A 13,029-nucleotide genomic window follows, 5' to 3' on the forward strand; every position below is an offset into this window, starting at 1 on the left:
CCGTCAGATCCCATTCTCCTCATCCTGATCGGCTATGTTTCTGAAACCCCCAGTTATGCGCCTGCATTTCTCTTCATTCTCACTGTTCGTCTGCCCCGACTGTTCTTTCCTCCAGCCCCTCCCAGCCCCACTTAAGCTCTGGACTGCGGTCCTGAGCTCCAGTTCCCCGCTCAGTGTTTCTGGCTTTATACATTATTATTTGTGTGGTAATTGAGTCTCACCATTTTCCTCTTTTCTCCCCTAATCTAAATATCTGATGAGCAGAACCTTAAGTGACACACTCATGCCTTTATTTACTATGTCTTGAATAGTTACTGTTGAACAGGTGGATAGTGAATGTTTGGTAAACATTTTTTTTTTAATTTACTGGGTGGAGAGATGATCAGCAGTTAGGAGCACTGCCTGCTCTTCCAGAGACCTGCATCCAATTCCCAGCATCTGTACGGTGGCTCACAACTGTCTGGGGCACCAGACACACACATGGTTCACAAGACATCCATGCAGCCAAAACACATATACATATAAAAGAACAAAATATTTTTAAAACCTAGGAAAAAACTTAAATTCATACGTATTTGTTTTATGTGTGTGTGTCCTTGTGAATGTCTTCCTCATATGTCATGGCATGAAAGAGGGAGTCAGAGGACAGCTTGCAGGGAGTCAGTTCTCTTGTTCTACCATGTCGGTACCAGGGATCACACTCAAAAGAATTAATAAGCCAAGCATGGTGGTCCCAGCACTGAGGAGGCAGAGGCAGCAGGTCTCTATGATTTCTAGGCCAGCCTGATCTACAAAGCGAGGTCCAGAACAGCCAGGGCTATGTGGAGAGACCCTTTCTCAAAACAAAAAATAAAACCTGAGAGAAAGAAAAAATAATAAGCAAAGAAATATGTCTATATTCTTGAGAGAGGGTTGTATGTGTTCCAGACTGGCCTCTGACTTCCTATATAACTAAGGCTGATTTTAAACTCTTGACCCTTCTGCCTCTACCTCCCGATTGTTGGGATGTGCCGCCATACCTGGCTTCCCATGTTTTCCTGTGACAAAGCATTTCTCAATGATTTTATTCACATAGACTATTTTTTGTTTACTGTGCTCTCAAGATAGGAAAATGTCACATAAGTTGCAAGGAACAGTTCTATATCAGCTGCTCATTAAATCTTATTTTTTCTCTTTAAGTTTGGAGATCGGTCCAATCCAGTTGACAAACATCTTGATGTCTTGATCAATAAGTATGGATTGTCTGCCCACCCAATTGCTCCACAGATGTTTGGGAGTGCTGGGAAGGAGCATATGGAAAAATATGGTATGTTAAAAAAATCCTTGAGAACAGTGGTTCTCAACGTGTGTGTGTGTGTGTGTGTGTGTGTGTGTGTCACACGACCCTTTCACAGGGATCACCTAAGAGCATACTGCATATCAGAATGCTTTTTAATGCTTCATAACAGTTGTGAAATAGCAATGAAATAATTTTGTAGTTGGGGGGTCACCACAGCACGAGGAACTGTATTGTGGTTCCAGCATTAGGAAGGCTGAGAACCACTGCTTTAGAGGTTGGGTATGGTGACACACACCTTTAATTCCTGCACAGAGGCAGTGGGATCTGCTTGAGTTCAAGCCAGCCTGCTCCACATAGTGAGTTCCAGGCCAGCCAAGGATACATAGTGAGAGTCTGCCTCAAAATAGCGGCAACAGCACCGTCCTGCAGGATTATTACTGGTTACATTCATACAATAAGAAATAGCAGGTATTTGTTAAGGAGTGGGAGGGACTGGAAGATATAAGATACAGATTAAATAGTTTTTCTTTATTTTTAATGTGTATGGGTGTTTTGCCTGTGTATTAGTCTGTGCATCACGTGCATGCCTGGTGCCCTTGGAGAAGAGAAGAAGGCATCAGATCCCCTGGAATTGGAGTTATAGGTTGTCATCCTATACATGGTGCTGGGGTTTTAACCTGGGACTTCATGAATGTTAGGCAAGCATTCTGCCAGCAGAGCTACACCCCTATCCCTGCCAGGAGCTCTTTTATGAGACACTAATCCTGTTCATGAAGGCCCTTCCTCCTCCTAATACAAGCACGTTGGGGATTAGATTTCAACATATGACTTTTGTTAGGGACATCAGCATGCAGTTCACTGCCTCCCTCCACAGGCCCCATCTGCCAGTCATTGAGGCCAGGTTTTAACCTTAGAATTTAGGAGGGAAGGTGATGTTAGAAATACCTTTGAGGTCCTTTGGTAATGTCACATACATGAGGGCTTAACATCTCATTGGGAAGCAGAGAGAGACCCTGGTGTATCCGGTTAGTCACTGTGTAGCAAGGAGGGTCGTCGTAAATTGTTCATGTGTTTGTGTTTCCGGTGCTGACACTGCAGCACCCTGCTCACACAGGCTCCACTTTCCCTCCTCCACAGCACTGGGGATTGAGTCCACCAAGCTTGGCTTTCAGTTTTGTTTTTGAAAACATAAAAACTAATAATAGCAGAAAAACATGAATGCCATCTTGATAATACCCTCTCTCCAGTTATGTTAAGCTTGGTAACACAGGCAGGCAGGGTAGAGGAACTCGAAACTGTTAGATGTTGCTAGTGGACATGGAATGGGAATCCAGGAATGCCTCTCCCATGAGTGATCTCCTGACTTTACATGCCAATGTGTGGAAGGTGTTTCTGTGTGTTTGATATCATAGCCCTGTGTTTAGTAGAGCACTGGATTGAGTAATCAGCTTGGATGGTTTTTAAATAATCTGTTCTGCAAATAAAGTTGTAAGGAGTTTTGCAACAAATGTGACTATTAAACAGACCTTAAGTTTCCTTGCTTTCTACATAGTGAAAGTGACCAGATTGCGGTTTTGTTTTTTTTATTATTCTTTGTGTGTGTATGTGAACGTGAGTGTGGGAGGACAACTTTTGGGAGTCAGTTCTCACTCTCAGCCTTGTCGAGGCAGGGTCTCTCTTCTTGCTTCCGCCCTGCACTGCGTACTGCAGCAGGTTAGTGGTCCTTGGCCTTGCCAGTGATTCTCCTGCCTCTGTCTCCGTTTCTGCCCTGTGCTGTGTACTGCAGCAGGCTAGTGGTCCTTGGCCTTGCAGGTGATTCTCCTGCCTCCATCTCCAGTCTCTCATAGGTCTGTTGCGATTACAGATATGCTTCTGCATCTGGGTTTTTAACTAGGTTCTGCGTATCAAACTCAGGTCATGAGGCTTGCTTGGCAAGCTCTTAGACCCACAGAGTCATCTCACTGGCCCATAATTGAAATTGTTCATGGTTGTCAGTTGAGAGACTATCAATTTTGAAGGATAGTGTGATTCCCTTTTACACTTAGGGGCTTATAGAGTTGTTGACCTAGGACTTTTCACTTCTTTCCTTTGCCTTTTTGCTTTCTGAGACAAGGTTTCTCTATGTAGCCCTGGCTGTCCTGCAACTCACTCTGTAGACCAGGTTGGCCTCGAACTCAGAGATCCACCTGCTTCTGCCTCCTGAGTGCTGGGATTAAAGGCGTTTGCCACTGTTGCCTGGCTGTTTTCATATTTTTTTTTGAAATAATTTCAGACTTCATGACAGTGTTGCACAAAATAGTACAAAAAATTCCTAATACATTTTTTCTAGATCATTTATGTTTTGCTATGCTTATTTTTTTAGTATCTTTTATCTATATTATTATGTTACTTAGATATTTGAGAGCAGGCCAGGAGTAGATACCCCAGGTAGGAGGGTGTCCGTGAGTTCAAGGCCAGCTTGATCTGCATAGTGAGTTTTAGACTAGCTAGGGCTGCATAGTAAGACCCTGTTTTAAAAAAGAATAAATTACAGACTTTCACAGCTAACTTATAATAACCAAAATCAAGAAATGAATATAAAGTCAAGCATATCAATGTGTGTGTCTGAGCTGTTGTAGTGGAATTTCTTGAGATCAGGCCTCCTGAGCCAGCTTGGAGACTATAGCAAGACCTCATCTTTCCCCACTTCAGGAAAGAATTAGTTCCGCTAACATGGTACTGTTACCCAGACTGCATGACGTACTCATAATTTCACCCATTTATCCCACAGATACCATTTCCTGGCTCCAAAGCTCCTCATGATTTTGTTGTTTACTTTTCTTAAAAAATTTGCTGGGTAGTGGTGATGAAGGCCTTTAATCTCAGCATTTGGGAGGTGGATCTCTGAGGCCAGCCTGGTCTACAGAGCGAGTTCCAGGACAGGCTTTAAAGCTACACAGAGAAACCCTATCTCAAAAAACAAAAACAAAAGCAAAACCATAAACATAAACAAACAAACAAACAAATAATTTTACTTTTTATGTGTGTGGCTGTTTGCTTGCGTGTATGTCTGTGCACCTCTTGCACAGAGACCAGAAGGGAATGGTAGATCCCCTGAAACTGGAATTACAGATAGCCATGTGGAATTGAACCCAGGTCCTCTGGAAGAGTAGCTGGTGCTCTTAACTGCTGAGCCACCTCTCTAGCCCCCTGTTGTTTATTTTTCAATGTTTTATATGTTTTTTTTTTTTGAGAGAGAGTCTCATACAACACAGGCTGGCCTAGAACTCCTCATAATTTATTCTGGTTTTAAACTTAGTCTGCACTAGTTAGACCTCATTTGCCTCGCTGTAATCACATGGAAGATTTTGTGGTTTTGTTTTTTTTTTTTCGTTTTTCGAGACAGGGTTTCTCTGTATACAGCCGTAGTTGTCCTGGAACTAGCTCTTGTAGACCAGGTTGGCCTCGAACTCACAGAGATCTGCCTGCCTCTGCCTCCCAAGTGCTGGGATTAAAGGTGTGTGCCACCACCACCTGGTGGAAGTTTTTTTTTTCTTATTTATTTATTTATTTATTTAATTTCTTGAAGTGCTGGGGATTCTGGGCCTAGGCTAGTCAAGGGCCCATCACTGGGCCCTACCTCTCACTGGGCCCTAACCCACTGGTCCAGGATGTTAAGCTTGCCTCATAATTGGCTCATTAAAAAGATGATTAATTTTCACTTTTAATGCCCTGCCATCATTTGTGGGGCATTGGGACTGCATGTAGAATTCTGTGTGACATTGTCTGAATTCATTTTTTTCTTATTGTCTGTGTGCTTTCTTCTTTCTTCTTCTTTTTGTGATTGGCTTTCAGGCTGACCTCAGACTCAGAGATCTGCCTGCCTCTGCCTCCCGAGTGCTGGGATTAAAGGTGTGCGCCCCACCGCCCGGCCCTTTCCTTCCTTGTCCTTTGTTCTTTACTCTTTCCTTCCTCCCAGTCTCTTTCCCTTTTCTTCCCTCCTCTTCTTCCCCTTCCTCTCCCTTCCCCTTTTCTTTTGAGACAAGGTTTAGTGTAGCCCACCTAGGCTGGCCTCTAGTTCTTTTTTGGTTTTGTTTTGTATTTTTGTTTTTGTTTTTTTTTGAGGCAGGGCTTCTCTGTGTAGCTTTGAAACCTGTCCCAATACTCTTTCTGTGAACCAGGCTGGCCACAAACTCACAGAGATCCGCCTGCCTCTGCCTCTTGAGTGCTGGGATTACCCCGCCTGGCCTCTAACTCTTAAAGTAGCTGAGGTTGACCTTGAACTCCTGATCATCCCACTGTCTCCTGAGTGCTGGGATTACAGGCTTGTGTCACCACATCAGTTTTTTTTAAAGATTTATTTATTTATTAAGGATTTATTTATTTATTATGTATACAGTGTTCTACTTGCATGTATCCCTGCTGGCCAGAAGAGGGCACCAGACCTCATTACAGATGTTGTGAGTCACTATGTGGTTGCTGGGACTTGAACTCAGAACCTCTGGAAAAACAACCAGTGCTCTTAAACACTGAGCCATCTCTCCAGCCCCACCACATCGTTTTTGTGGTGCTTGGGATTGAACTCAGGGTCTCCTGCATGCTAGATCCTTACCATCTGATCTACATCCTCAGCCTAATTTTCTGTATTTCTTTTAGGCTAAATATTCTATTTTCAATGGGTTCAATTTTAGTAAATCTCTATTTCTCCAAGAAATTACCATTTCACTTAGATTTTTCAAATCAGCTTGATTAGGACTCTAAAAAGTAAGGTCTATTATTTATTGACTGTTTTAAAGAATCATTTATAATTTAAAGTTTTTTTTTTTCTAGAGACCTGGGAGGATGGCTCAGATAGGAGCACTTGCTGTGCAAGCATAAGGACCTGAGTTCAAATCCCTAGGACCCCACATGACACACAAATACAGCGTACACACATGACACACAAATACAGCGTACACACATGACACACAAATACAGCGTACACACATGACACACAAATACAGCATACACACATCACACACAAATACAGCATACACACATGACATACAAATACAGCGTACACACATGACACACAAATACAGCGTACACACATGACACACAAATACAGCGTACACACATCACATGCAAATACAGCATACACACATCACACACAAATACAGCGTACACACATGACACACAAATACAGCATACACACGATACAAATATAGCATACACACATCACACACAAAAACAGCATACACACATGACATACAAATACAGATATACACATGACACAAATACAGCATACACACATCACACACCAATACAGTGTACACACATGACACACAAATACAGCGTACACACATCACACCACAGCATACACACATGACATACAAATACAGATACACACATGACACAAATACAGCGTACACACATCACACACCAATACAGCATACACACATGGCACAAATACAGTGTACACACATGACACACAAATACAGCGTGCACACATCACACACCAATACAGCATACACACATGCACATGCAAATAAGTTATTTCTATTACAGAAACTTTTTTATCTGCGTGTTCACACCTGGGGAGGGCACTCCTCTTGTCCCATGGTGGTTTTTGAACGACCATAGGCTGCCATTAGCACCCCCTGTCTCCTCTGCACTGTTCTCCTTCAGGCTGCTCTTGTTACCCAAAGGTCTGTGGTTGGGATTTGGCATTTTTGTGTATGTTGGTCTTTCTTTTTTCCTAACTTACGAGATTGTGAGGTTTGGGCATCACTGCTTTTCTGGTTTTGCTAATTCTATGGTACTGTTCACTCATGTTTTCCTTCTCGTTTGTGTTATTTTTGGAGGCTATAGCGACTCCATTGGCCTTGGAAGTATCAGCTTCCATTGGCTTTGGAAATTCTTTTACTGGCATTTTAAAACTCACGTGTTTTTTTTTTTTTTAAGTTTTATATTACTTGGGATAGCTTAATAATTTTCTAGTCTAAATTTTGAAATAGTTGAATTTGGTTTTGTGTTGACAGGGTCTACCCTGTAGCCTGGGCTGGCCTTGAGCTCACTGTGTAACCCAGGCTAGCCTGGACGTTCTGTAGTTCTCCCTGCTTCACTCTCTCTCTGGAGTGCCTGAGATTACAGGCATGAGCTTCTCTCTCTCTCTCTCTCTCTCTCTCTCTCTCTCTCTCTCTCTCTCGTGCTGAGATTATAGGCATGACCCACACTTTTTAGAATTTAACTTGACAGAGTCGGCAGCAGCCTTTTGTGGTTTTATAATTTGATTCTAGGGGATTGAAATCTTTTTATACTAAGTATATTCTTTGAACACCCAAAAACTTTTTAAGGGGAACATTTTTTTTTGTGGGGTGGGGATTCATGAGTTAAAGATGACCTTGAATGCCTAGTCTTAAGAAATGCATGTTAAGTGGTCAGCAGAATCCTTTTCTAGGAGATGATCTTTTATATGTGAAGTTGGATTCTGTGGAAAGCCGTGAAGCCCTGTATTGAGAACGAAATAAAACAAAAACAACCAACCAAAAAACCCCAAACCAAATCAGAAACAACAGCAACAAATCCTCAAGTCTGTCTCCCTATAGTTTTTTTTCCAATAATTTATTTTTATTTCATTTGCACTGGTGCTTTGCCTCCTTGTATGTCTGTGTAAGGGTGTCAGACTTTAGAGTTACAGACAGTTGTGAACTGCCATGTGGGTGCTGGGAATTGAACCCAGGTCCTCTGGAAGAACAGCCAGTGCTCTTAACTGCTGAGCCATCTCTCCAGCCCCCTTCCTAGAGTTTCAACCCACAGTCTTTATTTTATTTTATTTTATTTTGAGACAGGATCTCATTGCATAGCCTTGGGTGACCTGGAATTTGAAGGTGTAGACCTGGCTTCAAACTCATAGTACCTACTACTGTCTCCTGAGTACTGAGATTAAAGGCATAGACCACAGTATCTGGTCCTGCTTATTTTATATTTTGAGACAAGGTTCAGTGTAGTCCAGGCTGGCCTTACATCTTGATCCTCCTTGCTCCCTCTTCTGTGTGTTGGGATTGCAGGTGTTTGGCAACACTCCTCAAAAAAGAACACAAGTCCTGTACTGTGCCCACAAACCTCTGATACACCACACCGCTACACCTCACCCAGTCTGTAGTTAAATAGAATCTATTCAGTTGTTTCCTTTGCCCTGCTTGTTTGAGGTTAAAAATAGAACTGGAAGCCATCACTGGTGGCACAACCTTTAATCACAGCACTCTGGAGGCAGAGGTGGATCTCTGTGAGTTCCAAGCCAGCCAAAGGCTAAATGGTGAGACCCTGTCTCAAAATACAAAACAAAACAAAACCTCCAAAGATCTGGAAAACATCTATGATTCACTGGCTGTAACTTTTCTAAAGACCCTTCTGCTGTATCATAAAGTTTTGGGGATTGTTTGTCAGACCATAGAGGACGTGACTTGTACACCCACTTACTCTGGGGCTTGATAATGTCTGGCAGGTGCTGGGTCATTGCTGCAATACTCTCTAGCTAAGCACTATGGCTCCAGACTTTATTTCCTAGCTTTTGAAACTGAATCCTATTTATACTAAATAGAACAGACAGTTGGAAGCGTTTTTATCTCATATGTCTCTTGAGTCAATTTGTGAAATGTTCAGATTTAATTATAGCAAATCATATGAGTAATTGCTGTCTTTAACCCTGATATCAGAGCAAGAGAAACTGTGGAAATATTTAGCAAAACACTGAGTTCCACTGTGACATTTGATAATGAGCTGAAGAAAGCAGCACATTGATTGATGTTTGCTTTCTCTGCAGGAACAAAAGTTGAACACTTTGCAAAAATTGGATGGAAAAATCACAAACACTCAGTTAATAACCCGTAAGTACTTCAGAGATAGGACATGAAAATCTGGGCTCCCCTACTGTGTAATATGCAGTGTATACTTGAACAACAAATGCAAGATCTTAAAGATATTAGCTTGGATGTTTATTATTTTCTATAAAAGAAAGGCTTATGCTCAAAGCATACATGTCTGCTTTTGCCATTCTAGTTCTTGGCTTATTTATACTTAAAATACCACTAAAACTTAATAGTTCTTTTTAAACTTATTTATGTTCTGAAGGTTGTGTGTTTGTTTGTTTTTGAAGAGGGAGGCCAAGTTTGAGAGAGTAACCCTAGCTAGCCTCCAGTTTGTGGCAGTCCTTCAGCATCAGAAGGTTTGTCCCACCTGGCTTTAATGATTCTTTTAAATAAGAATAACAGTGACAGATGCTAAAATATTTGCTTAGGGCGGATGGGGCAGGTTAGTGCTAGAGCTAGTGATTAGCTTGTATGAGGTTCTAGGTGCATTTCTTTGCACAGCAAAAAAGATTGTAAAATGCATATTAATTTTATAACTGAGATGAATTTCAGTCACTTAGTGTTATTAACTTATTCTGGAAGAACAATATAATTATTTATATCCTAAAAGTAATCTGAAGAAAATGATATTGGAGTATTCAGATATACTGTCCATCAGCGATCTCTGAATGCTTAGTGGTGGTGCAATGCCTGGTTCATAGCATGAACTCAGTGTTTGCTGGGGAAAGTGGTCCACTGGGAACTGAACTGGTATCGTATAACCAGAATCTCTGTGAAAACAATGCAAAACATGTTGGATCATCTCTTTGCCAGTAACACCATATCATAGATTGGATGAGTTAGAAAGAAAAGGAAGTTATTTTGCCTTGTGGTTCTGAACATGCAAGTCACAGAATTCTCCATCTCACAGTGGCCTTTTTTTTTGATAGGATTTCTCTGTGTATCCATGGCTGTCCTGGAACTCACTCTGTAGACCAGATTGGCCTCTAACTCAGAGATCTGCCTGCCTCTGCCTCCCAAGTGCTGGGATTAAAGATGTGTGCCACCATGTCCATCTTGATAATGGCCTCTTACTGGCCAAAGCCTAAGGAGGTACAGGACAATGTATAGTGAGAGACTAGGGTCATGTGTGTAGATCTGTGTTTCTTCTGGTCTCTTGCACTTCTTGTAAAGCCACCTGGACTCAATCATGAGGGCTCTCTCCTGATGATCTTGTCTAATCCAGATCACCTCCCAAGGCCCCACCTCTGAACCATAGTCAGATTAGTTCTTCCTGCCTTCTCTTCCTCGGTGCATCACGCTGATAAGTGACAGCATTGTTCTTATTTTCTTCCTCCTCCATTACAAACTCCTTGAGGGCAAGAGCCTTTTCTCATCTTCATATCCTTAATGCTTAGCACAGAGGGAATCAGAAAATTGTTTCTGAACTGTCTTTGCCACATTTACTAAATGTAAACCTTAACCTCATTGGGTGTTTTTGTCACACAAACCATTGCATGTTTGTCATACTTCACGCTGCTGTCGGCTTTCTTCGGGCATGCCTAGTTCTGTCTTGTTTCCTTTTGTGTAGCTGTAACAAAAGCAGTTTAAGGGAGATGTTACCTTGGCTCACACACAGTTCCAGGCCCACTGTTGCAGAGTTGAGGGAGCTGATCCCTTCATGTTCATTCATCCCTTTCTTCCTTCCAACCTCAGATGGAATGGATCGGCTGCGGTAAGCCTGCAGCCTTGACTTCTCTGCCATGATGGATTACACCTTCAACTGTGAGTTAGAGAAATCCTTTTCCCTCATTACTGCTGTCAGGTTATTTTATCATGGCTGCAGGAAAAGAAACTGAGACAGAGTCCATCCCCAAGATCCAAGAAAGAGTCTTTTATAGAAAACCTAAGGCTATTGTGAAACTCCTGGTGACTCCCACGGCTTATATGATAAAGTCGGACTCCATTACCTTTTCCTCCTCCTCTTGGGGAGCGTAAGGTTTTTGCACCCACAGAGCTCAGGGAAACCAGGAATTTTAAGCACCCAGGATTGTCGTGTCAAAGGGAAAGCTGTATAGCTCGTCTTTTCAGAAGGAATTGGAAGTGATAAATACCCTGGAAATCTGTGATACCTGTTGGGCCATGATATTTCAAACTCCTACAACCAGGACATGAGGTAGCCAGTACTCTGAAGGATCTCTACACTACCTGTGCAGCCCGGGCTCCCACAAGCGCACACAACAAGGACCCTTTGTTAGACCCTTAAACTAATACAGGTAGCTTAGCTCTAGAGCCCATCTTCTTGGAAGAAAGCAGATGGCATCTGCTTTAAGTTGTTTCAATATAGTTATTGCCTCCTTGTGCACCAGGAATACTGTTACACCTGGAAACTTTTTCCAGATTATATTGTGTTTAAGGATGCTGGCAATAAACTGCCCAGCATCAGACTTCTTAGACGTTTGATCCAGTCTGATAGGTGAGTCAGGCTGAACCGATTTTTCATTCTCACCTCGTTTCCCTGCCTGCCATGACTCCCGCAGGGACCTCCTCACTTCTCTTTCTTTTCTTCTTCCTCCTCCTTTTCTTTCTTCTTCTCTTCCACTTCTCCCATTCTGTTTCTTTTTTTCTTTCTTCTCCTTTTGTTTTTTTGTTTCTCAAGACAGGGTTTCTCTGTAGCTGTGGAGCCTGTCCTGGAACTAGCTCTTGTAGACCAGGCTGGTTGCCTGCCTCTGTCTCTGGAGTGGTGTGCACCACCACCACCCAGTTTCGCATTCTGCCCATTCTGTTTCTAGCAGTGTACTTAGGCCAGTTAGCGTGCCGAGGAAATGCTGACAGTGAGTAGCAGAGCTAGGACAGGCCTGCTGAGGCCTGTAAAGATGCGCACAACTGATCCCTTACCCTTAGTTCCTGGGGAGCTAGTAAGGGTCCTTCTGATTTCCGGGAATGTTGAGGAATTAACAACACTGCACTTTTCTGGCATTGGGGCTCCAAAAGGCAGTTTGGGCTTCTTCTAGACTGAAGTAGGAGGAGCAGGAATACAAGGTCAGTCATACTCAGTTATGTGTCTAGTTTGAGGCCAGCCTGGGTTCCATGAGATCCTACCTCCAAAAGAAAAACCCCAACCCAACCCAACCCCTATTGTTGAGCATATTCCCACACAGTATAAGGCTAGTGAAAGGCAGCGAGGATCTGTGGTAAGTAGAAAGGACTGGGGCTAGCCTACGCCACCTGCACCTTTGCCCTTAGGTCTGATGTTTCTCTTGGTTGGCTCCACTTCGATGTCCTACAGGTTTTTCAGAGCCAGTGGGTCTACTCTAAATTTGTCATTTCCCTCCACCCTGGTTTTCCTTCCTTGTTCTTTATCATGGTGACAGACATCAACAAGTACCTCATTATCTAAGAAAGCTAGAACATCCTCGAGTTTACCTCCCACGGGTCTGTGCTGTGTGCGGCTGGGGATGAACTCAGGTTCTGCCTCCTTACTGACCATCTTTGGAATTTATCCCTTTTCTCTGTCTTTCACTTCCAGTTCCTCACACCAGGCCCTTTCATTTCTGGCCCTAACTAATTGCCCCATCTCTTTGCCGATTTGCTTTTGGTGGTGTCATTTTCTATCCTTTTTACATACCAAGTTTTCCTGATGGATCTTACCGTGCCATAGCCCGATTTAGTACCGTTCCTCACTGTTTTTACTATGAAATACGACCATCAAAAAATGGGTTTTCCTGCTCTAATCCTGGGTCATTCTCCTGCCCACCTTTCCATCCTGCTTCCCCGCCCCTCCCAGACTCCAAGCCCTCCTGCCTGTCTTGATGGCTTTTTCACCGCAGGCTGCTTTGCAACTGCTGCTGCCTCTCCTGCCAGGAATCCACCCCCCTTTTGTTAGTTGTTTTGGGGCATCTGGGTTTAATGCACAGCTGTGTGCTCCTATACCGCCCACAT

At 42.9% G+C, this 13,029-nt stretch overlaps 1 protein-coding gene across 1 annotated transcript in view; it reads left to right on the forward strand.

Annotated features, from left to right (window-relative positions):
- The window catches only part of Scp2 (sterol carrier protein 2), a 77,292-nt gene that overhangs the window by 17,962 nt on the left and 46,301 nt on the right, over positions 1-13,029 (forward strand). The window contains exons 6-7 of the mRNA XM_087904763.1: positions 1,180-1,306; positions 9,063-9,126. Coding sequence (XP_087760889.1) covers positions 1,180-1,306; positions 9,063-9,126 — 191 coding nt within the window. The remainder of the gene's footprint in view (positions 1-1,179; positions 1,307-9,062; positions 9,127-13,029) is intronic.

This window comes from Myodes glareolus, chromosome 3 (genome assembly GCF_982192425.1).
Source record: "Myodes glareolus chromosome 3, mMyoGla1.1, whole genome shotgun sequence".
Lineage (NCBI taxonomy): Eukaryota > Metazoa > Chordata > Mammalia > Rodentia > Cricetidae > Myodes > Myodes glareolus.